Genomic DNA, 27,216 nt, shown 5'->3' with positions numbered 1-27,216 from the left:
AGGAAGGATGAATGTCATATTAGTTCATATTAATTATAAAAGAGTCCACCTCTCTGTGCTCATACAGATATTGATCATTAAAATGAATTCATCTCATCTAGGTGACTTGTCCATTATTGATGAGGCAGGTGAGAGGCTGTTGCGTGACTTATCCATGACGGAAAATAATGGTCTTCCTGGCTTCTCCGATCCTACTGAAACTACAGAGAAAGGTGAGTTTTTAATTTGTGTTATAAAAGACTTCCTGCGATCAATGGCAATTCTGTGAACAGGTTTGCTGCTAGGAAGGATGAATGTCATCTTAGTTAATTAAAATGAATGTGTGTGATTCTAATATGCTCACATTGTAGTTCTAACTACTACCCTGACCCAACAGGAAAATGATTTATGTGCAGCAATATGATAGGACATAGAATGTATCTTACTGTATCTATAGAGTGTATGTAACCTTCAGGTAGGTGTTATAGACTATACTTTGAAGGGGGGGGGGGAGGCAATGCACCCACAGTGCTCAACATATAACTGTTTTGCACAACCATATTTATAGTTTTTAATTTCTTTGACTAAGTAGATCAGAAACGTCTCGTGAAATAACTTTAGCACTTGCCCCACCCAAACGATTATTATTCCCTATTAATGCCTCTCTCGGGCATTACAAGTGTAATTAAATGTATGGTATACCGCGCTAATGGTCAGCTAGTTAATGTCATAAGTGGAGCTACGGTGTTTTGCTTTTATTTTGACTCTTACTTTCAAAGACGTGAAAGGTGTAATGATTTTTAAGTTATTAAACTAATCGGGTAAATGGCGAGAGTGTGTGAGACAATACACACAATTACACACACAGACTGATATGTAGAAATTATATTCTGACTGTACACTACTATAGAGAGTGTGAGCAGTGTGAGACTGCAGAGGCATGATCTATATACAAAAAAACTGCTTCATTAAGCTAAAGTTGTTTTGGTGACTATAGTGTCCCTTTAATGAATCTGGGAAACACATATTAAAGGTTAGAAAATTCTATAAACTTTCTTTCAATTGGTAGCTGATACAATGTGAACTTTACTTTCTATGTGATTGTTGCTCTCACCAGTCCATAGACCTCTAGCATAGACCTTGCTATTAGTCCAGTCCTACTGCCTCACAGCTAAGATCGCCAATCTATAGCGCTAGAAACACATCTTTGTTTTTCAAATTCGTCCTCTGACTTCACAAGCAACGTGATAGAGACAAAAAGAGATACAATCTGTGATGCTTATGGGAATGAATATAGCGTAAAATACCAAAACGTTTAACATTAGATTTATTACATGACTGTATTTTTTTATATTCTGTTTATTTAAATTAATGACACTTAAACATATATGGCAAATCCCATTGGATGCACACAATATGCAGGTCTGGAGCAAAACAAATGAACATTTTATTGATTATTCTGGAAGATTCCTACTTTAATAAGATTCAGAATACGATAACAATAGCCATAATCAAAATAAATCGTCTGAATAATTAAATAAATCTCTTTATTGACTTTAATACGTTTTTACTCTGAGGAAGAGAATAATATACTGAAAATTGAATATAGCTCTTTACTTCTTTCTTTGTTTTGCAGGGAACACTCAAATGGAACAGAAAGACGACAATGGAAAGAAACAAAAGGGAAAATTTAAAATGCCAGCAGTGTTTAGTAAAAAATCATCCTCCAAAAAGTGATGTGATAGCTGCCATAGCAAGATTGTGTCATTTTGCTATTATTGGTTGACAATGGAAGGACTCTAGGAGATCAGTTTAACTGTGAAATGAGGGCCATACCTCTCTGATGGCGACAATTTTAGTCTGTTCGTCGATCTGTACTTATTTCGCTATCAATCTCTATCTCTTCCACTTTTATTTTTATTAAATAAAATAAATAGGAAGAGTTAAAAACCTACTAATTTAAGGCTTTTAATAAACCAATGATGAGATTTGTAAAATCTTGTTTATCTTTTCCCATTATTGTAGCTTTTGACTGCTAGCTTTCAGGCATTATGTGGAATGACTGAGTATTCCATCCAACCTGCAGTTTATAGGGTTCGAACCCCTTTATTACCACTCGCATGTTTACAACATTACGGATACTTTATTTAGAATTGGATTTCACATTTACCTTTTACACACACACTATTATCACTCCTGTACAGTGCAAGGTTAATTTACTGGACGTCACTGAATAGCAGACATGTGAGGGCGTATTAGGCATGCTCTGGGTATATACGCAGCTTGCAACACACTTGAAAATAAAAATGTAATCTGTAATAAATATGTATATGTTAAAGTGATTGGATTATATCTTTTTATGTATACTTTCTTCTTTAAATGTCTCACTGTAATATCCCTCGAATATCCAAAATATGAATACGCAATCTGAAGTTTTTCTGTGACAAGTCCACAGGGCCGGACTGGGAAAAAAATCCGTCCCGGGCATTTTCAATCACAGCGGCCCCTGAGAAGGGGGCGGGGCCAGAGAGGCTGTGTTTTGTCATCACTAAGGACACACCCCCTCTCAAAGTGAGCATGTTGGTTCAATGCACAGGGCCCTGTATTTGGTCTGCGTAGCGCAAGCAAATTTAATAACATGCTTACGCTGTGTTTGCTTTTCACTTGTCTCTGGTGTCTCAGTAACTGGGATACCAGAGGACAAGGGCCAGGAAAGCGTATCGTGCTAGGGGCTGTAGAGAGTGTGTGTGTATAGGGGGCATAGTGTGTATTGGGGATGTAGCGGGTATGTACATACCGACTGTAGTGTGTGTAAGGGTTGTAGAAAGTGTGTGTTTAGAGAATGTTGCATGTGTTTGTTAACAAGGAATGTAGTGTGTGCATAGGGGATCCAGAGTTTGTATGTCAGGAATACAGTGTGTGTAGGTGGTGCAGTGTGTGTGTAGGGGATCTAGTGTGTAAAGGACACAGAGTGTCTATAGGAAATTGTGTGTGTGTGTGTGTGTAGAGGATTTAGAGTGTATATAGGGATCTACTGTGTGTATGTGTGTGTGTGTGTGTGTGTAGATTGGATGATCCAGAGTTGGGTAAGGGATCTAGCGTGTATCTGGAGTGTAATGTGTGCGGTGGTGCAGTGTGAGGGGTGCTATAGTATATATATATATATATATATATATATATATATACACACACTATATACATCCAAATATATATGTATATGTGAGGGTCACAGTGTGTTAGGTGTGCTGTGTGCAGCATGTGTGTGTGAGGGGTGAGGCGTGTTGGGTGTGCTGTGTGCAGCATATGTGTGTGAGGGGTGCAGTGTGTTGGGTGTGCTGTGTGCAGCATGTGTGTGTGTGAGGGGTGCAGTGTGTTGTGTGTGTGAAGGGTGCAGCATGTGTGTGTGAGGGGTGCAGTGTGTGTGCGAGGGTGCTGTGTGTTTGAGCGTGCTGTGTGTGCATGAGGGCGCTGTGTGGGTAAGTGTGCTGTGTGTTTGTCTAAATGTGCTGTGTGTGCGTGAAGGTGCTGTGTGGGTAAGTGTGCTGTTAGTGTGAGTGTGCTGTGTTTGAGGGTGATGTGTGTGTCTGAGGGTGCAGTGTGTGTGTGTCTGAGGGTGCTGTTAGTGTGCTGTGTATGTGTCTAAAGGTGCTGTGTGTGTCTGAGGGTTGCTGTGAGGGTGCTGTGTGTGTGGCTGAGTGTGCTGTGTGTGTGTGTCTGAGGGTGCTGTGTGTGTGTGTGTGTGAATATGTCTGGAGGGATTGTGTGTGTTGGGGGGGGCAAGGTGTAAATTTATGATTTATTTATTTTTTAAGTTATTATTATAATTAAAAATAATGTGGGATAAAATCAGATTTAAAAAATAGGGGATAAATAAAAAAATATTAAAAATAATAAACTTCATATCCCCCCTCCCTTCTTACCATTAGCTTGGGAGGGGGGGGGAGCCGTGCGTCCATGAAGGAGTCCCTGGTGGTGCTTTCCCATGCTGCAGTCCCTGGTGGTCCTAGTGGTGAGTGAACTCTACCCTGCAGTTCCTGGGGTAGAGTTCACTCTCGCGAGATCTGAGCGTTGCCGCGGTAACCGGGGCAACGCTCAGACCCAGCGAGAGAACCTGGCGGAGCTGCTGGCTAGAGCTCCGCCGGTCCTCTCCTCCCTTCCTCACTCCCCAGCCGGCATAGCAGTGTTACAGTGCCTCTGGGCCGGTGAGGGAGATCTTTGATCTCCCCACCGGCCCATGATGGCACACAGCAGGGCTGGCGCTGTGATCTCCCTGCCAGCCTCGGCCCATGGCCATCGTGGCCCACCAGGCATTTGCCCGGTATGCCCAATGGCCAGTCTGGGCCTGCATGTCCATGTAGTGGCATAATTTGTACCTTCTGCTTGCATTTTGGGAAAGTGGATTCCAACAATTACCTGCACATTCTTTATAAATACAAATGCAGGACTTTTTTAACACTTCTTTTTAATATTGCTATTCTATCTGTAGCTTTTTTTTTTTTCCTAAAATTTATATTTGTACTAATTATTATAAACCTGTTGGAATGATCGTAATATATATGATACTTTATAATCTCTTAAGTATCTACCCAAAATTCATGACGAAAACGCAGAAAAGGTTTGGTCACGCACGCATTCATCTCGAAAAAGCCTTGGTCCTTAAGGGGTCAACATACTTTTAGCTTGTTTTGCCTTTTTCCTAAAGCGTTAAATTAGATATACTTGCCATTGCTATCTCTTCAAACAATGGAACGTTGGGAACTTCTGGAGCAGTAAATTAGTAGGTTTATGATTTACCGAATCATGACAGGTCTAATTTCATAACTTCTTCTGGCCATCCCTATTATTTATGAAATAAAATAGTGATTTTGTTCATTTTCAGAAGAAATTTGAATAGATCAGTATAATTAAAACACGTTTTGTAACAATAATTATATATGGTATTTGGATTGTTGTTTGTTCAGTAAAACTGCCATAAATATATATTTTGTCTTTTTAATATGTTTTGGAAGTAATATTTTTATGTTTAATGCAAGTTTTTTGCCAAATAAAATGAAAAACAATATGTATACAAAAAATAATAAAACCTCTCTTACAGAACATGTGTGGATAATATTGTGTATACCATGATTGGATTTTGAGAAAATAATACAGAGATTAAAAATGTGCAGCTATCACCTAGTAAATCACATAAACACACATGGAACAGGAATGCACACATGTACACATCTTGCATATCAATTATTTCCAATGGATATGAAAATGAAATAAATTATTACCCCCAGCTCTCCTAGAACCACATCTACCATGAAGCTTTGCAAATCAAATGCAGCACAGCACTGGGATAAACAATTGGTGCAAACATTTAATAGCAGATCAGACCAATAAGAGGGGATGTGTTTTGTCATCACAAATTAAAAGTGACATGTATTTTGTGTCTTCATAAGTGGAATACCACAGGACAAGAGGGGAAGGGTTTGGGAGTGGTGTTTGTAAGCGTGTAGGCTGCCTGTAGTGTAATATGCTTTTGGAGTCTGCTTGTGAGGTTACATGTGTGTGGGGGGATGTTTGCTGTTTAGTGTGCAGGTAAAATGGCTGTAGTGTGTATGTGGGGAGGGTGGGAGATGTTGTGTGTATGGGGAAATAGAGACTGCAGGCTGGGTTAAGGGGCAACACGGTGCAACGTTGATCTGCCTCTGAATCTTGATCTGCCTCTGACCATCTGCATATATACCCAGAGGGTATCCCGGAACACCGTCAAGCCCTGCTAAATAAGGGATCCTGTTAGACATGAATATTGGAAGAATATTTGAATGGTCAAGAATTACTCCTGACCGTTGTGCACGTCTGATCTGCAACTACAGGAAACGTTTGGTTGAAGTTATTTCTGCCAAAGGAGGTTCAACCAGTTATTAAATCCAAGGGTTCACATACTTTTTTCACCTGCACTGTGAATGTTTACATGGTGTGTTCAATAAAAACATGGCAACATTTCATTCTTTGTGTGTTATTAGTTTAAGCAGACTGTGATTGTCTATTGTTGTGACTTAGATGATGATCAGTAAAAAAGAAAAACTCACAGGCACTCCGAATTCAAGCCGCAGGCAGTTTTATTGTAACAGAATGCAACGCAACGTTTCGACCAAAAAGGTCTTTTTCAAGCTTGAAAAAGACCTTTTTGGCCGAAACGTTGCGTTGCATTCTGTTACAATAAAACTGCCTGCGGCTTGAATTCGGAGTGCCTGTGAGTTTTTCTTTTTTACCTATTGTTCTGGGATTGCTGGTCCTGCTCTGGAGCACCCGTGGCCGCTGGGAATGAGTGCGGTTCCTACCATCTGCTTTGCTTAGATGATGATCAGATCACATTTTATGACCAATTTGTGCAGAAATCAATATCATTCCAAAGGGTTCACATACTTTTTCTTGCAACTGTATAATAGAGCAATAACTAGCTCTAGGTAAAACTGCATGCAGTGGTATAAAACCCCCACTTGCAGCATATCCCTCTGACGGTACCTTGTTTCCCCGAAAATAAGACATCCCCCGAAATTAAGTCCTAGATTATTTTCGGGGGATGCTTGTAATATAAGCCCTACACCGAAAATAAGCCCTAGTCGCTGCTAGTTTCCCCCGAGCGTAAACCTGCTTTCTAGCACATGCTACCGTTTTTCCCTGAAAATAAGCCTTGGTGGGGGGGCTGGGATTAATATAAGACCCCATCTTATTTTCGGGGAAAGACAGTAGTTTCACAGTTGGGTAATGGTGGCAGCTATAATGTTTTATTATTTTATTTTAGTATTTGAAATTTCTATTTTGGCGCAACCTGTATTTTTTCTGTCTTCTCAGTTATTTTAAGGTTAGAGGGATACCCAGGAGTGCTTCCTCCTATACTTTAATTTGATCAGTTGTTTAGCGCTGCTTCATCCCCTTTGTTTTGTTTCTCCTTTTTCGTCGGAGAACCGGGGTGCTAAACATGAATGCTGAGGCTGTTGGGCTGTTCAAGACCATTTCCTGAGTGCACACTCGACTGACATTTTTGTAAGGGGTCAGGGGTGTCATCCAATTAGTGTCTAACATGTATTAGTTTGTCTAAACAGTTGTAATGAATCCTGATGGTTCCTTGTGGTGTAATGTGTGTGTGGAGATGGCCTGTAGTTTGTGGGGGGAAAAGGGGTTGCAGTGTGTGGGGGTGGGATTTAGTTTTAGTGTGTAGATGAACAGGGGCTGTAGTCTGTGTTAAAGGAGCAGGGGCACAATATGGTTAGTGTTATTCATATAGCTGTGTCTTTTAAAGAGATAATTAATACCGGTACTGTCCCACCACACTTATTAATATAAATTAGAGGTGTTAGTAGCTACATGGATTCCATTCGTAAGATAACACGACTGTCATGTATTATTGTCAAAGCCATTTATTAACTTGTGTTCATATAATGATATAAACTTTAAAGCATGTATTGAGGGTATCAAACAGTTATTGAATAAAAGTAATAATAACTGGTATAAACGACATTTGTCCCTCTCAATTGGCTTATGGTGGTGATACAAGAAGATACTGTTTTTCATGTTTGCAGGTGGTGAGATAGCTCTTCTTAATCTTCGATGTCTATAGTCGTGCACTAAAAAGAAGGGTACAAACAAACAATTATGCAATGTAACTGACCATCTAAGGTATGATCACACACTCAGGTACTCAAGATATTTAGTATCATCTATTTTAGACACTGGACCAGGTATCACCTTAATTAAGTAAATCTGTCTCCATACTAAGTGACTCAGGACAGCTGTACTTATTATTTTGCTGTTCTCTGAATATTATATTTCAAGTATAAATCAATCTTCTATCACTTTGTGTAAGTTCTAACATTCGGCAAGGTACAGAAGATGATGGATGGGATTGGGTTAGGCATTCCAGCAGAGGTTATTCACAATCACCCCATAAAAGCAGAGTGTTAGCAATATATAATTTGTACAAAATGGGTTTGTAACGAACGCACCCTACTTCAAGAGTTTACTATTTGTCTGCACTAAACCGGGAAATTATTATTATTATTATTATATTATTTATAGAGCGCCGTCAAATTCCGCAGCGCTTTACAATGGGTGGACGAACAGACATGTAGTTGTAACCAGACATGATGGACGTACAGGAACAGAGGGGTTGAGGGCCCTGCTCAATGAGCTTACATGCTAGAGGGAGTGGGGTAAAATGACACAAAAGGTAAGGATAGTATTAGACTAGTGACAGTTGCAGAAGAGGAATCAGTTGGGAGCTATTAACAGTTTAATTGATACGCTTTTATGAAGAAGTGGGTTTTTTGAAGGAGTGGAGACTGGGTGAGCATTTAACGGAGGAGGGAAGCGAGTTCCACAGGAACGGAATCCCCCTGAACACCACCCACACTTAAGCATAATAATATAACTATTGCTATTTTAACGCTGCCACCACCAAGACAATTTATAAATGGAGTGCCTTGGTCCCCTAAATAACTTACTAATAAAAACCCACCAAATGTAACTTAGCACAATATCTATGTAATTGCAAAATACTAATTAGTCTCTTCGGGTAACGTGATTCTTTACCAGACAAAGGAAGAACTTAAGAAAGGAATATTTATTAAGTCCTAAACACTTACTCACTAAGGTTTTCAAAGTAAAACCTCTGTCCAGGAGGTCTACGGCAAGGAAGATGGTGACGTACTCAAAATTAGATTTTGGCCCCAAGCAAGTAGAATGCACACTTCAGTATCATTAGAGATATACCCTGTGGATTACCATGCCTCACCCAGAGGTGGAGTTAAGGCATATCTATAGAGACACTAGGTGACCACCCCCTTGTGTCCAGACCCACATCAATCCAAATGGAAACATTTGGTTTGAGCTTCTCTTATGTGTGTGCCACAGAAATAATAATTGCATCTACAAATTTGTTATTATTTTTCCATTCCATAGATATATCACAGGCCTTACTTGCGACCCAATATAGCGGACATCACAATCACTTCCCCTGTGGTTATGCCAAACTTTTTGAGGCTTGTTTAGAAGATGGCGCTTGTCACATTCCAAATATAACAAAAATGAGGCTTAATTATTATTCTGTGGGTAAATATTAATGTTTTTTTTTCTTTTGGATATGATACAGGAAGAAGGCTAATGGCCACTAACATATAAAAGAGATTGATTCATCAATTAAGAAGTACAGGCCATAAGGCTGAAGCCAGAAATTCAGGCTTTTCAAGTGTAGAATCTCACACCTTGCAGAGCCTTTGATTAATCACAGCATCCAGCTTTCCCTTTTCACATTCCTATGCAATTTAAATTACCTTCTGCAATCTGACCTCTGTGGGGGTCCCAGCTTCAAAGAGGAATTAAGGCAACAAACCTTCCATACAATCAAATTAACCCATTTTGACATTGACAATACCACCTCTACCAGGCAGGCACTACACAAATTACATCAAAGGACAATATTCCATAGTGCAATAATGAATTATGCATCCTTGCTGTGACAGGTTACGATTCCATTATTTGGCCATAGATTACATTATTATGTCATGCATATAAAAACTCATTCCACATCTCTCTACTGACCAATCACATTGACAAAACAGGCAAGGAAAATGCAGACTTCTGTTTCCTTCAGCCTCAAAGTTTTGTTTTAGTCTGAAGTATTGTTTGACAGATGCTCGAGTTTGCCTTTGCTGATGATATAAGTAGAATATTTTAATTTTGCAGTTAAAAAATGCACTGACACACTCTACATGTGTTTTAAAAAACAAAGAAACAATATTTAAGTTTTCAATATATTCAATAAAAGTAAAACTTAATATATAATGTTATACTAAGATTGCACTGTTTTGTTTTTTGTCTTTTTTAATTTATCATTGTGAGTAATAGTGTCTTTGTTAAGATAGATAATGTTTCCATAAGCTAAGTTATTGACTATTTTTTCATCTGTTCCTTGATCTATAATACTTCAAGTGACCAGAATAAAGACTACGTACATTATCCCATAAAAAGGAATCTTACCTATAATATTCAGTGGAACTCATTGGCATTTTGTAATATTTCTGTAATAAATATCTGGGATTTTTTCGTGGATAAATCTTTATTTTCCCATCTGTTGTTTGTAGATAATAAACACCTACAGGAAAAACATATATTGAGATTAATATTAGTACAGTAGATATCTAGCTATTGCAAGCTAATATTTTATATGACACCTAAGAAAACGTACAAAAAGATTTACATACATGTTTTCTTCGGGGGTTATTTCTACTAAATTGTCAAATCTATTTTTATTTTTATTTGTCAATGGAGTGTTTAATGCAGTATTTGTAAAACAAAAAAAACTCTGGGAAATATCTTAACCCTCATCCTTTTCTCTTGTCTTTTTTCTATACTCCATCCCACTTCTCCTTCACCTCTGACTCTCTATCCTTTCATTATTCTTATTAGCATTTATATAGTGGCAACTTATTCCGCGGTGCTTTACAATATTATAAGAGGGGATTTAACTATAAGCGAGACAATTGCAAAACGCAACGGGAACAATAGGTTGATGAGGAACATGCTCAAATGAGCTTACAGTCTGTCTGATGTGATCACAAATACAAACAGCATGTATTCAATTATTTAATATGTACATTTTGACTTTTATTTGACGAATTTAAAAAGTCCTCAAATTGTTTTCACATATTTGCAAATAATAAATTCAGATAGATCACCACTATCTAACAACTAAATCTCAAAATAATATAATACTGTGCAAATTACCTTTACGTTCTAGGTAAGTTAATTAATTTAATCAGATGGCTCTTATTGACTTGAATTTAATTTGTGGCATTTTTTCCCATTCCATATCACAGCTGACATAACATGGGTAAGCCTTTACGAGGGGTTTTCTCATTATGAGAGCTCAATCATAGCGAAACGCTGCACATATAGGCCCCAATGCATCGTGACCATTTCAAATCAATGAAGTGGCTATGGTTCTAGGAGTAACCCTTTAACAACAATGTATTTTTTGATCTTGGAGTTTGTGTTAAATAAGAGTTTTGAATTTAATGTATCTACCTTTCTCCCGTACGATGACTATCTCTCTGGGAGATTGCAGGGATTCGTGTCTTATCATAACTTTAATAATTTTTCGATAATTTTTGTGGCCCATCGGGTCGTCCAATCGGCTTATTACAAAATAAGTGCCATCAGCGTTTATGTCCCACATCTTTTTAATCATTCTGGCTGGGTAACGGATCCACCCTCTGGGTGACCATTGACACCAAGTCACCTCAACTTGTAGAGGAAAGACGTCGTCCATTTCTAACTGTAACGTTTTTTTCGTTTTGATCGTTTCGCATGTAATCCTGGGAACTGGAATTGCTGAAGATATAGATATAAATATAATCAATCAATCACAGAAAATTAAGTAAGTTTAAAAAAATCTCGTTTATCATTAACAATGTCTATATACCGTGAAAAATAAAATCCTTATCGCAATGAACATGACATCATGTTTAGAATTTATTGCCCTTGTGGTGACACATAATGAGATGGCATTTCAACAAGTGACCTTTTTTCATACATTCAATAATTTGTGTGTATATACGTACAATCAGTCTCTTTTGTATGGTGTACAAAGAAAAGTAATTGCAATGGATCCAAGCACTGGATACCTACCAATAAACCAGTAGTTTTATTGTTGGGTCCATTATGATTGGATGTGATCGGAGCATTCTATAGTATATTATAAAGAGAACGGAAGCTTTGTTTTCTAGAAAGAGTGGAAGAAATAAATGTGTTCCTATACTTTCTGTAATTATCAAAAATTCCACTTGTCTTCTGTATCACCTTACGGACGCCTAGTGACGTTTTCCTTTTGCTTCCTTTCTAATTGATTTATTTCGCTTTTAGTGATGAAAGCGGTTCACACTTATATTGACGTTAAGAGTTTTTAAAAGTTCTATTTTATCTGTTGCAAATAGGAACGAGTATCCATGCCTGATTTCTGAGGGGGAACAGGCGAGCAATGTGCTCAGGCGGTGCAATTGTCAGGGCAGGCAGCGAGAAACAAGGTCAGGAGGGTTTTAGGAGAAAGAAACCTGGAAATGAATTACCGGAGGGAAAAATACAGGAGAATGCACAGGATACCAGGAGTCCAAAGCAAGGCACTTGAAAAACTAAACACTGTTTTAGGGTGCGCTGGGATTATATAGGCCGACTAGCGGAGATACTCTAGCTGTGTACAGGAGCTCAGTTACAGGTATGCAAACTTAGATATAAAGGGGGATATCTCCCTGATGAGGATTTTTTTTAACATAAAACTCACCTGTCACGTGAATCTTCCCTGTCCTTCTCTCCTGGGGACTCTCTAGACTGGGATGTGTTACCCGGCATACATACTCTGCACAATCTTCAGTGGCTGATGTGACAAATATTATTAGACGGGCTGTACAGCTGAATGTGTGATCATTCTCTAAAGTCACGTCTATCTTTGGTTCCCGATATTTTCCTTCGGGATCCGCAGGGTAGTCTTCCAAGCCAGGAGGTGGTTTTCTCTCCCAATTCATTTTCAGGAAAGTAGGAAATAATAAGCCTCTGACTGTGCATTGAAGCGTGGCCTCAGTACCGTGTAGGAAACGTGGTACTATGATATCTTCCACTAGGGGTCCCTGACGTATGTCTGTAACACAAAGAGATTAAAGAGAAGTTGCTTGGAAATATACAAAAAAACAGAGCTAAAGTGAATGTTCAGTCATGTCAAAGTGATGTGTTTTGTGTTTTCATATGTTCATGTGTTTTCAAATGTTGACATACATAGATTGATCCTCAGACACACACACACTCAGACAAGGTTTCCTAACATGGGACCCAGTTAGATATTCAGGTCTGCTGGCTCCCGGTCGGGCTGTGGATCTCTGTGAGAGGCCAGGAGTCTAGTGGAATCCCAACGGGGCCAGAACCCATGGGATTTAATGGTCCAGAGAGAGGGATCCCCACACGAATGTCAGGAGCTTTTTATGCAAGCATGGCCCAGTTATAGCCCTAGGCCTATACTATGTTCCCCCACTGTACAACAATGCAGATAATGTTGGTGCTTTATAAAAAGTAGTAATATCCCAAATCCCTTTCATTGTGTTATAAAACTATTCTAGATTACCATACCCCCCTTTCCTTCAGCTTCGCACAACAATGGGAAAAAGAGGGAATCCCTACCTTATCGAATGAAACATGGCTTCTAGCTATAAATGCACTAAAAGGTCTTACATCTTGTTATTCCCACGTAGAGGCTCATAAAAAAGTGATTTATAGATGGTATCTTACCCCCCAAAGGCTGCACCAAATCTACCCTAGCGCAAGTCCCAATTGCTGGAGATGCTTGACCACTACAGGCACTATGCTACATATTTGGTGGGGATGTACGGGAATTACACCACTATGGGCGAGAGTCCAGCGACTACTGCACCAACTAATACGATACACAACGACCCTCACACCTGACCTGGCGCTTCTGCTCCTCTTCCCCACTCAATGGTCAAAGGCAGATAAGAAAATAGCATCTATTATAATCTTAGCGGCCCGCCATCTACTGGCTCAACATTGGAAGAGTACTGTTTGCCCCCCTAGACAGGAGCTCATAGATAGGATAAATATGTACTACAAATATGAAATGCTTTCAGAAGACTCATACTAAGAGATACCAGACTGAACAGATGTGGAGGCCATGGGTTGACCTCCTGGACAGGCATTCAACTCATAACCTGCCCATATGATCCTGATAGGTTACATAGAACAGCACCACATACGACTGGGTAAACACACCTCCATGACACAGTCATAACAAACGATCGCTAATCAGGAGAATTAAATGATGAATTATGATAATGTGGATAACAGGAACACTTACCCTGTAACTAACTGTGGAATATGTATGCGATAGAGTCGTTGCCAAATTGCCTAATTGCCTAAAAGTAACTGACCTTAGACGACCTCCCACAGACAAATGTTGATTGTGTTGCATGTTACAGGTTATATAGAAATGTTATATAGAGTACGCTATGTAGGGTACATCGTATAACAGTACGCCATATAAGGTTTATTATATAAAATACTGTAAAGCTATTGTGATTCATTGCAGATGATGTATGACCCCCTCACCATCCCCCTTTCTTTATTCTGTATCCCTACCCTTTTTATCTTCCTGAAAAATAAAAATCTTAAATTTCAAAAAAAAAAAAAAAGTAGTAATATCTGATAATAAACTACTAAAGTGTAAAAATGCATGCCTCTGTGTTTTAAGCCTCTGTTTAAGTTTGGTAGTTTTTGTGTCGCTGTATCTGATAATTGTCACTCACAATAAATGTATTACACTTTACCATTGGATTTTTCACATCCCTTGTGTCAAAACATAAGAGGATCCCGTTACCTGATTCAGACGCCTCCTTCTTTTCTAGGTCATCCGATACCTGGTGGTTTTCTGGAAAATAAAAGTGTTGCGTAAGTAGAAATCATCGAGTAGGAAAGCTAATTTTTATTTGGCTGGAATCCATCCCAGCCTGGGCCAGATACTGACTGTCACCACTATGGCCACACTTACCAAACAATCGATTTGGAGAAAATATTGCGACCTTTTACAAAAAATGTTTTAACTTAACAAACAAAACAATGTTCAGAACCTCAATGATCATCTAAAGTCATTTCACTTTACCATTTGATTTTTCACTTTCATTATGTCATTCATTATAAGAGGATCCCATTACCTGATTTTGAATCAGCGCTCTTGTCTAGATCAACCGATATCTGGCGTTTGGCTAGAAAAGAAAAGCATTAAATAAGTAAGAATCGCCAAATAAACGGGTAGGAAAGTAAGTTTTTATTTGAGAAGCAGCAGATGTTAAATTATTAAAGTGTAAGGATGCATTTCCCTTTGTTTTAAACCTCTCGTGTTTGTTATTTTCGGTGGCAATTATTTAAGTTGCTGTATCTGTAAACTGTCACTGTCACAATGAATTGTAATCAGTGCTTTCTCAGTGTAAACTGTAGAAGTGTTACAAACAAAACAATATTCAGAACCTTAATGATGGTGCTAATTTATTTCACATTACCATTCGATATTTCACATTCGTTATTTCACTTATTTTAAGGGGATCCCGTTACCTGCTTTAAACGCTGCGCTTATGTCTAGACCATCCGATATCTTTAGTTGGAAAGCAAGTTTTTATTTGACTAGGAACTATACCAACATTGAGAAGCATGAACTTAGGACAGATGGTGGACCTCCCTGGCTGCCTGATTGACAGTCTGGGTTCTGTTTCTGCCTCCAATTATAAAAGTGCCGATTTCTATGGACAGAATCCAGACACATAAAGCTCTCCAGAATGTTGAAGCGCTTTATGTGTGTGGAGTGTTCGTTTAAGGAGAATTGCCAAGAAAAAGCCAAACTGGAAAGGAGAAATTGTAAAATCAGTCTCTTACATTCTATTCTGTAGTTAGATAGAATTGCCCCGCCGATGGCACCAAATATGGCAAGGAATATCACAGCGCCAGATATGACAATAACGAAGAGAGGAGGGATCTCCACCTGACCTGTAAATAAAGCAGAGTCAGTAAATTATATAATCTGTTTTTAGTCCAGTACATTTTGGAATGTAAACCATTCGTGGAGATATGAGTTGTAAAATTGCTTCAGAGTAACCAAAACCTGTAATTGTAAACTTGACTATACGTGCTTGGTGCATTCGCTGCATATGCGTACTAAATGCATGCATGTGTTAGATATGTGTGCTGACTGTATTGTAGTTGCATGTTCTGGACCAGTACATTGGCTATGTGTCCTGTCTGTGTTGACTAATTCATTCTGGTTTCTGCTGCAGTGTGTGTAAGGTGGTCAGATATGGAAGGACTCCTATATTTCCTCTTATTCTGCACAATGAATCAGAACCCTGGCGATTTATCTCGCACAGACTGGAGATCGAAGCATTAGATGGCTCTATATTACGCACACACACAGTGCTCTGGGAAATCAGATCCCTTAAAGCTTGCTGACTGATCAGAGTAGGAATATCTTTTTTTCTGAGATTCTCCAGCTCTGTGCGAGATCATTACTGGTTTTACAGTTAAATGTTTACTATACATAATGTGATTCCAATGCCTCCCACACTCATTCAATGTTTATTTAACATATTGTTACCTTGAACATGTAAGTTAATCTTCCCTTCTTGGTGTTCTTTGCCGTAGATCACCACGCATGTGTATGTTCCTTCATCAGCAGTGGTGACATGATGCAGAGACAGAGACACGTCTCCTCTCCTGGCGGCCTGCCAGTCTAAGCTCACTCTTGGATCTGAAACCGTCTCTTTGTCATTTTCATTGTATTTCAACAGAATTTTTTCTGCAAATTTCCAAATGACCGTAAGTAAGCTGCTCTTCACGTGTTGTGTTCTGACACGGAATGCGCAGGGGAGAAGGACAGAAGATCCAACAGATGCTTGTTCTGGGTAACTGGAAACCATCACTTGCAGCCCATAACCTGCAGGTATAAGAAATACATTGAACACCATCTTTTTATACATTGAACAGTTTTTTGGTGAAGTTGTGCTTCTTGGCTACATTCTTAAAAGAGTACATCGGGCACCATAACCACTTCATTGAAGACGAACTGTTTATCTCTGTCTATTATCCTTTCTATTACCAGACAGCAAGCGTATCCATTATATCAGTTGGATCACAGTGGTTTGCATTTTAACGTTACATAACTTTATGGGTATTTGCCACATCGTCTGGTTCTCTAATTGTTTTCCAAGTAATTAGCACATTTACTCACGTTAGCATCAGTAGTAAGATTGAAATAAGGAAATATATCATTTAGACCACAGAAACACTGGTTGTCTAAGCTTAGTACATGGTATATTTTAAATGGAAACTAACTGATATAACAAATACCTACCAAAATGAATTAACAATTGTGCTAATTTGTCTTCAGGCTCCCAACAAAATTCGTAATGTCTTAGGATTTAGGTTATATCTAACAAAATACCTGTCTGATCATTCCTGATCTAACAAAGATCTACCAGACTGAATCACAATTTAAGCAAAGTTTAGGTGGGGGTTTAGGTGTCTTCAGGATCTCCCAAAAAAATTATTGGTAATAACATAGATCAGAATAAATCAAGTGTTTATTTTGTTAGCTAACGGCAATCTATTATTCTGAATATTTTTATTTTAAAGGTTTTTTTTTTATTTGAAGGGGGCAGCATCACATAGTAGTTGCATGTGTGTGACCAGTACATTGGCTATGTGTGCTGGCTGTATGTGCTGTCTGTGTTGACTAATTCATTCTGTGTTGCAGATACGTGTGCATGACCAGTACATTGGCTGGTCATGCTGGCTGTATGTGTAAGATATGTCTGCTGACTGTATTGTAGTTGCATGTGCGTGACCAGTATATTGGCTATGTGTGTTAGATATGTGTGCTGACTGTATTGTAGATTTGTGTGCGTGACCAGTACATTGGCTGTATGTGCTGTCTGTGTTGACTAATTCATTCTGGGTTCTGCTGCAGTGTGTGTAAGGTGGTCAGATATGGAAGTACTCCCATATTCCCTCTTATTCTGCACAATGAATCAGAACCCTGGCGATTTATCTCGCACTGACTGGAGATCGAAGCATTAGATGGCTCTATATTACGCAAACACACAGTGCTCTGGGAAATCAGTTCCGTGGTGCTCTCTTAAAGCTTGCTGACTGATCAGAATAGGAATATATATATATTTTTTTATTCTTTATTTTTGCATTGACAAAGACTGTTATACATTAACAATATGTAGCCAATGTACAAACCGCTTAGTTAAACATGGAGCGTTGCATATGTGATACGTAAGGACAGCAAAAAATATTTTAAAACATGTAATGCATAAAATATAAGTGGCTGGCTAGCTCAGTCTGTCAAGGTTTTACAATGGCATTATAATAAACGAAGCAAACCATCCAGTGTTCTAGGTGTCTAGTGTCTAGGTGCTATGTATTATAACCTGCATGACTGACTTACTGTGGTGGACCATCAGTACAGGCTGCATCCCAGGTGTGTGAATCCTTATAGGTGGATGCCTCGCCTAAGTAGTAGGCACCATTCTCTAGTTTGAGTCAATTGTTTGCCTATGTATGCGAATGTCGCTGATGTTTGGCTTATGCATTAAAAGGTTCTATATAAGAGATAGGACAGGAAGAAGAAAGGATAGAGAAAGAAAGAGAGAGAGTGAGTCGCACCCAGGAGGGGATGAGGATGAGGGGGAGCAGAGGGGGGGCATGAGCGGCCGAAGCCCCAGGTACATGGCACGGGGGCACATGCATCCCCCCGGCCCCTCTCCATTCCTAATCACAGACCCCATACTTCAAATTTCCGATTGGAACCCCACACCCTGGCAGTCAGATCGTCCATTAAGTGATTGTCCTTTATCTTCCCAATTACCGCGTCCATTTTTAACCCGTTTTGAGCCACTGCTCTCCGGGCCGCTAATGTGATTTTATTTAATAGCTTTTGTAATTTTTTTGCCCATCCCTCTATATATCTATTTAGTAAGTATATCCATGGGTCAAGATCTGGTGGCCTATGAAATACCTGTCTCACTACGCCCCTCACCTCCTCCCAGAAAGCCTTAATTTTGGTGCAGTTCCCCTCTGAGGCCACAGTTCCTCCAGCACAAGTCAGTCTGCATTTTGTGCATGCGGTGTAGTTTAACCGGGGTGGTGTTCCACCTAAACAATGTTTTGAAGGACTTCTTGCATGGACACACATATGGAGGAGGCTGCACAGGCCTCCCAAATTTCCTGCCACTCTATGCCTTCCAGTACTTCGCCTAGATCCCGTTCCCACTGGTCTGCGTAAGTCAGTTTGCCCAAGTCTTTAGTTTCTGCACATAGTTGGGCGTATAGTAGGGTGATCAGTCCCTTAAGAAATATTTTCTCAAAGAAGGTCATGGTTGCGTGTGCTGCTTTCCTAATGTGTGGTGATTTGGCAAAATCAGCAATCTGCATGTACCTAAAGAAGTCAGCAGGGGTGAGGTGTTGTCTTTGTTTGAGGGCATCGAAAGGGATGATGGTCCCGTATATGGCATATTCTCTGTAACCCTGCCTGTTCTATATGTTTGAAGTCTCATGCAATCATTTCTGGCGTAAAGGCTCTGTTACTTAGGTATGGCATGAGTGGCGATGGGCATCATATTTCTGGGCGGAGGTATCCCACTGTCGCAGGGAGTTAAGGATGGTCGGGCAACCCGTCCATGTCAAGGGCCTGAACTCCTTTGGTACCCATATGGCATATTGCGGGAGGTCTGCGCCCATGAGGAGTGACTCAAGGTCGACCCATTTTCTCAACTCTAGTGGGATGTGCCACATGGCTACTTGGGCAAGTTGCGCTGCCAACTAGTAGTGGTATAGGTTGGGTAAGCCTAAGCCACCCATTCTTTTTGGACAGTATAGTATGTTGCATAACACCCTGTGTCTTTTATTTTGCCATATGAATGTATCTATCGCCTTTTGAAGGTGTGCTAGGCTTGCTTTTGTTACTGTTATTGGTAGGGTTTGGAACAGGAAGAGTATTCTCGGGAGTATGTTCATTTTGATGGAGTGGATTCTCCCCATCCATGAGATAGGCTTATCCATCCAATGTTCCATGTCCCTGATGAGTGTTATAGTTAGAGGGGGGTAATTACAGTCATATAGTTTAGAGGGGTCTGCCGTCAGTTGTATACTCAAATACGTGATTGATCGTTGTGTTTGAGTGCCGTTTCCTCCGTGGACATTCCTATCAGGAGGGCGCTAGACTTGTTCATATTTGTTTTGTAGCCCGATAACTGGCCGAATTGTGTGAGGACCTCTCTTACCGCCCCATGGAGGCGACGGGTGTTGGTAGGGTTAGCAAAACATCATCTGCGTATGCTGAGACTAGGAATTCGTGACCCCCCCCACCTCCACACCCCTGACCCCGGGATGTCTACGTAATGCTTGCAGCAGGAGCTCTAAGACAAATACAAACTAAAGGGGAGAAAGTGGGCACCCTTGCTTGGTGCCATTGGTGAACTGGAAGGGCAGGGGGGTGCTCTAGAGATGCGTACTTGTGCTGTACCGTTATGGTACATAGCTTTGATCGAGGTGACATAAGTGTCCAGGAAGCCTAAAAAGGTGAAGAGTGTAAAAAGATAGGGCCACGTGACACTATCAAATGCCTTTTCAGCATCCAAGGAAACTACCAGAGCAGGGGTGTTGGTGGCGTGCTGACGCAAGATAATGTCATAGTTCCTGCGTGTATTTTCGAAAGAGTTGTCTGCCCGGGACGAAACCAACTTTGTCCGCATCTATTAATGTACCTAAAATGGGGTTCAGCCTCTCTGCTAGGATCTCTGCGAATGTTTTAGCGTCATGATTGATGAGCGTGATGGGTCTATAGCTTTCAGGTCATAACGGGTCCTTGTCGGTCTTTGGCACCAACACTATGTTGGCCAATGACATGTCTCTGTCCAGGACGCCTCCTGTCCGAAAGTCTTTGAAAAGGGTCGCTAACTGTAGTAGTAGTTCCTCCTGGAAGGTTTTATAAAAACTGCTGTCAAATTCATCAGGGACCGGGGCTTTATTCCCCTTAAGGCTTGAAATAGCTCTGTCCAATTCATCTACCGTGATGTGCGAGTTAAGGAGTCCTGTCTCTTCCGGGAACAGCCTGTGCAGTCAGTGGTTCTCTAGGAAGGCTTTGGTTACGTCCTTTTTGTAGGGTTGTACCTGTGAGGGAGTGGTTATATAAGGACTTATAAAAGTCAGTGAAAAGCGAGGCTATGTCTACTGAGAGGAATATCTTTTTTTCTGAGATTCTCCAGCTCTGTGCGAGATCATTACTGGTTTTACAGTTAAATGTTTACTATACATAATGTGATTCCAATGGCTCCCACACTCATTCGATGTTTATTTAACATATTGTTACCTTGAACATGTAAGTTAATCTTCCCTTCTTGGTGGTTTTTGCCGTAGATCACCATGCATGTGTATGTTCCTTCATCAGCAGTGGTGACATGATGCAGAGACAGAGACACTTCTCCTCTCCTAACGGCCTGCCAGTCTAAGCTCACTCTTGGATCTGAAACCGTCTCTTTGTCATTTTCATTGTATTTCAACAGAATTTTTTCTGCAAATTTCCAGATGACCGTAAGCAAGCTGCTCTTCACGTGTTGTGTTCTGACACGGAATGCGCAGGGGAGAAGGACAGAAGATCCAACAGATGCTTGTTCTGGGTAACTGGAAACCATCACTTGCAGCCCATAACCTGCAGATATAAGATATACATTGAACACCATCTTTTTATACATTGAACAGTTTTTTGGTGAAGTTGTGCTTCTTTGCTACATTCTTAAAAGAGTACATCGGGCAGCACTAATAGGATTTGAGTGTCAGCTCATGCTCTCAGCCTGACCACCCTTTACAAGTTAAGGGTGGTCACCTTGTAAAGGTGCCTCCCATTGGCCATAGTTGCCTGTTCGCTAGTTATTTTAATGTCCCCTCACAGCTGCTAGGCAGTTGGAGGGGACTGGAGACAGATCTCTTGTTCAAAATATATTTGTATCCTATCCCACTGCTGGCATGTAGGGTGGGGTAATTAAAAAGGATACAATCCTTCTAATAGTTCTATTAACCAGTCAGAGGCCGGAGTAGCGGAAGTATAGAATCACGTCTTTATTGGAATCGATAGAGAAGCATTCCAAACTGATTTTGAAAGACAAAAAGGTGTAAATCTTGCATATATACACGTTATTAGTTACAAATAAATGAATGTTTAGTTACCATTCCTTTCAACAAATTCTCACAATATAATACACATAACGTTTGTTAGCTCTTATCTGGCAGGGTGGGGAAGCAGTAGCCTCTGTCGGCCTTAAAATTCTTACTTACTAACAGTGATGTTTTTTTTTTACAAAATAATTCTACAATTACGCAAGCAATTTAGACTGCTGAGCGTTTTGTCTATTATCCTTTCTATTACCAGACAGCAAACGTATTCAATATACCAGTTGGATTACAGTGGTTTGCATTTTAACGTTACATAACTTTATGGATAATACAGATATTATAGGTGGCGCTTTAAGGAAATATAAGGCGCAGCTAAATTACCAAAGTATATTGTCACCACATATACTTAAAACCGGAAATATATTGTAGAAATCAAAGGTAAAAGCGCACACAAAATACCAGAAGAGTGTTACCTGTATTATATACAATTATGGTAACCAATGGTAGATATTCCTGGTAAAAAGTTCAAAAAAGAGAGGTCTCAATAAAAAATATAACCTAAAAAAAGGGGTAATAAAATATTTTTAATTATTATTATTAATATTATTAATAATATTTTATAAATTTTTCGTTTTTATATCTATTTTATTATCCCTTTTTTTAGGTTATATTTTTTATTGAGACCTCTCTTTTTTGAACTTTTTATATGATCTGGTTTTGACATGTTTGCTTTTCTTTTAGATGTTTTCTAGTGGGGCATTTCATTTATTGTGACTATAGACACTTTTTTTCTTTTTCTCCTTTTAATTGTATATCTTTTACATATATATATATATATATCTTTTATATCCATACATTTGACCTAAAATTTATTGGAATGTTTTTCATGTGGAGATAATTATACTTACCCTTGTTTCTTTTTATACATTTTTACGTATTATTACTACTTAATATGGGACTTGGTTTACCACGTTTAAAAATTGCAACTTTGCCTCCACCGGAGTATAAACACTATAACACATGGACTACTACAAGTACGGAAGGAGGAAAGATACATCCTTTAATGATCCGGCGAAACCGGAAGTGACGCAACGAACGGATCAATACGTCACCGGAAGTGACGTTACGGACTGAATGTGATCTTTTATATGTACCCTTCGAACAGCATAGACACCAACAGGCTATTTATCTTGTTGCTGTTGTCTTTGCTAAGAAGGTATCTTATATATTTATGGGCATCTATACTTATAATTGCCTCTTCTCTCTTTGGATTGTTTATATTTTTGGGATACCAAGATGGCACCCAAACTGTGTCCAAAACCGGATGTGCGGCCATATTGGAGGTGGCGATACACATCCGGTTATGACCAAATAAGGATATGGGTGTTCCCCCTTTTTTCACATGTGCAAGTAATTGTATTATTAATGTTGTACCCTATATAAATTGTTTTTATGTTCACTTCGATGTTGACCAGCACCTGAGGAAGACCACACATTAGTGGTCGAAACGCGTTGTGCATATCTTTATTTTATTTATGTAAAGAAATAAACCTTTTTTAAAAATATATTTCCTACTTCTGGTTCCTGAACTTTATATCTCATTATATGAGATTGGACAACAACCAGAGAATTTATCCAAGGGATGAATTTTCCTCTACTCCAAATCCCTGGTTCCTGAATGTCCAGAGAGTCCATCCAAAGGAAAATTGAATCTATGTCCATGGATGAGACATGCATGCTGTAGAAGTTTTGAGCCAACTTTCAATCGGCTCAACAAATTGTGAGTGGTTTCAGCTCTTAAATATTCACCTTTATTATATTTTATACAGATTACACTATGTTTTTGCTGTTTGATTATATCTTTGTATAGGTAACATATACCATCAAGTATGCCTTTTACAAGTATATACCAGGAATATCTACCATTGGTTACCATATTTGTATACATTACAGGTAACACTCTTCTGGTATTTTGTGCGCGCGTTTACCTTTGATTTCTACACTATATAACTTTATGGATGTTTGCCACATCGTCTGGTTCTTTAATTGTTTTCCAAGTAATTAGCACATTTACTCACGTTAGCATCAGTAGTAAGATTGAAATAAGGAAATATATCATTTAAAACACAGAAACACTGGATACAAATGGATACTAACTGATATAACAAATACCTACCAAAATGAATTAACAATTGTGCTAATTTGTCTTCAGGCTCCCAACAAAATTCGTAATGTCTTAGGATTTAGGTTATATCTAACAAAATACCTGTCTGATCATTCCTGATCTAACAAAGATCTACCAGACTGAATCACAATTTAAGCAAAGTTTAGGTGGGGGTTTAGGTGTCTTCAGGATCTCCCAAAAAAATTATTGGTAATAACATAGATCAGAATAAATCAAGTGTTTATTTTGTTAGCTAACGGCAATCTATTATTCTGAATATTTTTATTTTAAAGGTTTTTTTTTTATTTGAAGGGGGCAGCATCACATAGTAGTTGCATGTGTGTGACCAGTACATTGGCTATGTGTGCTGGCTGTATGTGCTGTCTGTGTTGACTAATTCATTCTGTGTTGCAGATACGTGTGCATGACCAGTACATTGGCTGGTCATGCTGGCTGTATGTGTAAGATATGTCTGCTGACTGTATTGTAGTTGCATGTGCGTGACCAGTATATTGGCTATGTGTGTTAGATATGTGTGCTGACTGTATTGTAGATTTGTGTGCGTGACCAGTACATTGGCTGTATGTGCTGTCTGTGTTGACTAATTCATTCTGGGTTCTGCTGCAGTGTGTGTAAGGTGGTCAGATATGGAAGTACTCCCATATTCCCTCTTATTCTGCACAATGAATCAGAACCCTGGCGATTTATCTCGCACTGACTGGAGATCGAAGCATTAGATGGCTCTATATTACGCAAACACACAGTGCTCTGGGAAATCAGTTCCGTGGTGCTCTCTTAAAGCTTGCTGACTGATCAGAATAGGAATATATATATATTTTTTTATTCTTTATTTTTGCATTGACAAAGACTGTTATACATTAACAATATGTAGCCAATGTACAAACCGCTTAGTTAAACATGGAGCGTTGCATATGTGATACGTAAGGACAGCAAAAAATATTTTAAAACATGTAATGCATAAAATATAAGTGGCTGGCTAGCTCAGTCTGTCAAGGTTTTACAATGGCATTATAATAAACGAAGCAAACCATCCAGTGTTCTAGGTGTCTAGTGTCTAGGTGCTATGTATTATAACCTGCATGACTGACTTACTGTGGTGGACCATCAGTACAGGCTGCATCCCAGGTGTGTGAATCCTTATAGGTGGATGCCTCGCCTAAGTAGTAGGCACCATTCTCTAGTTTGAGTCAATTGTTTGCCTATGTATGCGAATGTCGCTGATGTTTGGCTTATGCATTAAAAGGTTCTATATAAGAGATAGGACAGGAAGAAGAAAGGATAGAGAAAGAAAGAGAGAGAGTGAGTCGCACCCAGGAGGGGATGAGGATGAGGGGGAGCAGAGGGGGGGCATGAGCGGCCGAAGCCCCAGGTACATGGCACGGGGGCACATGCATCCCCCCGGCCCCTCTCCATTCCTAATCACAGACCCCATACTTCAAATTTCCGATTGGAACCCCACACCCTGGCAGTCAGATCGTCCATTAAGTGATTGTCCTTTATCTTCCCAATTACCGCGTCCATTTTTAACCCGTTTTGAGCCACTGCTCTCCGGGCCGCTAATGTGATTTTATTTAATAGCTTTTGTAATTTTTTTGCCCATCCCTCTATATATCTATTTAGTAAGTATATCCATGGGTCAAGATCTGGTGGCCTATGAAATACCTGTCTCACTACGCCCCTCACCTCCTCCCAGAAAGCCTTAATTTTGGTGCAGTTCCCCTCTGAGGCCACAGTTCCTCCAGCACAAGTCAGTCTGCATTTTGTGCATGCGGTGTAGTTTAACCGGGGTGGTGTTCCACCTAAACAATGTTTTGAAGGACTTCTTGCATGGACACACATATGGAGGAGGCTGCACAGGCCTCCCAAATTTCCTGCCACTCTATGCCTTCCAGTACTTCGCCTAGATCCCGTTCCCACTGGTCTGCGTAAGTCAGTTTGCCCAAGTCTTTAGTTTCTGCACATAGTTGGGCGTATAGTAGGGTGATCAGTCCCTTAAGAAATATTTTCTCAAAGAAGGTCATGGTTGCGTGTGCTGCTTTCCTAATGTGTGGTGATTTGGCAAAATCAGCAATCTGCATGTACCTAAAGAAGTCAGCAGGGGTGAGGTGTTGTCTTTGTTTGAGGGCATCGAAAGGGATGATGGTCCCGTATATGGCATATTCTCTGTAACCCTGCCTGTTCTATATGTTTGAAGTCTCATGCAATCATTTCTGGCGTAAAGGCTCTGTTACTTAGGTATGGCATGAGTGGCGATGGGCATCATATTTCTGGGCGGAGGTATCCCACTGTCGCAGGGAGTTAAGGATGGTCGGGCAACCCGTCCATGTCAAGGGCCTGAACTCCTTTGGTACCCATATGGCATATTGCGGGAGGTCTGCGCCCATGAGGAGTGACTCAAGGTCGACCCATTTTCTCAACTCTAGTGGGATGTGCCACATGGCTACTTGGGCAAGTTGCGCTGCCAACTAGTAGTGGTATAGGTTGGGTAAGCCTAAGCCACCCATTCTTTTTGGACAGTATAGTATGTTGCATAACACCCTGTGTCTTTTATTTTGCCATATGAATGTATCTATCGCCTTTTGAAGGTGTGCTAGGCTTGCTTTTGTTACTGTTATTGGTAGGGTTTGGAACAGGAAGAGTATTCTCGGGAGTATGTTCATTTTGATGGAGTGGATTCTCCCCATCCATGAGATAGGCTTATCCATCCAATGTTCCATGTCCCTGATGAGTGTTATAGTTAGAGGGGGGTAATTACAGTCATATAGTTTAGAGGGGTCTGCCGTCAGTTGTATACTCAAATACGTGATTGATCGTTGTGTTTGAGTGCCGTTTCCTCCGTGGACATTCCTATCAGGAGGGCGCTAGACTTGTTCATATTTGTTTTGTAGCCCGATAACTGGCCGAATTGTGTGAGGACCTCTCTTACCGCCCCATGGAGGCGACGGGTGTTGGTAGGGTTAGCAAAACATCATCTGCGTATGCTGAGACTAGGAATTCGTGACCCCCCCCACCTCCACACCCCTGACCCCGGGATGTCTACGTAATGCTTGCAGCAGGAGCTCTAAGACAAATACAAACTAAAGGGGAGAAAGTGGGCACCCTTGCTTGGTGCCATTGGTGAACTGGAAGGGCAGGGGGGTGCTCTAGAGATGCGTACTTGTGCTGTACCGTTATGGTACATAGCTTTGATCGAGGTGACATAAGTGTCCAGGAAGCCTAAAAAGGTGAAGAGTGTAAAAAGATAGGGCCACGTGACACTATCAAATGCCTTTTCAGCATCCAAGGAA

At 39.9% G+C, this 27,216-nt stretch overlaps 1 protein-coding gene across 1 annotated transcript in view; it reads left to right on the top strand.

Annotated features, from left to right (window-relative positions):
* The window catches only part of LOC134571996 (uncharacterized), a 37,923-nt gene extending 35,498 nt beyond the window's left edge, over positions 1 to 2,425 (top strand). The window contains exons 12-13 of the mRNA XM_063430742.1: positions 102 to 212; positions 1,616 to 2,425. Coding sequence (XP_063286812.1) covers positions 102 to 212; positions 1,616 to 1,716 — 212 coding nt within the window. The 3' untranslated portion in view covers positions 1,717 to 2,425. The remainder of the gene's footprint in view (positions 1 to 101; positions 213 to 1,615) is intronic.
* The last annotated feature ends 24,791 nt before the right edge of the window (positions 2,426 to 27,216 follow it).

This window comes from Pelobates fuscus, chromosome 8 (assembly GCF_036172605.1).
Source record: "Pelobates fuscus isolate aPelFus1 chromosome 8, aPelFus1.pri, whole genome shotgun sequence".
Taxonomy (NCBI): domain Eukaryota; kingdom Metazoa; phylum Chordata; class Amphibia; order Anura; family Pelobatidae; genus Pelobates; species Pelobates fuscus.
This window is presented reverse-complemented; position numbering and strand designations above follow the sequence as displayed.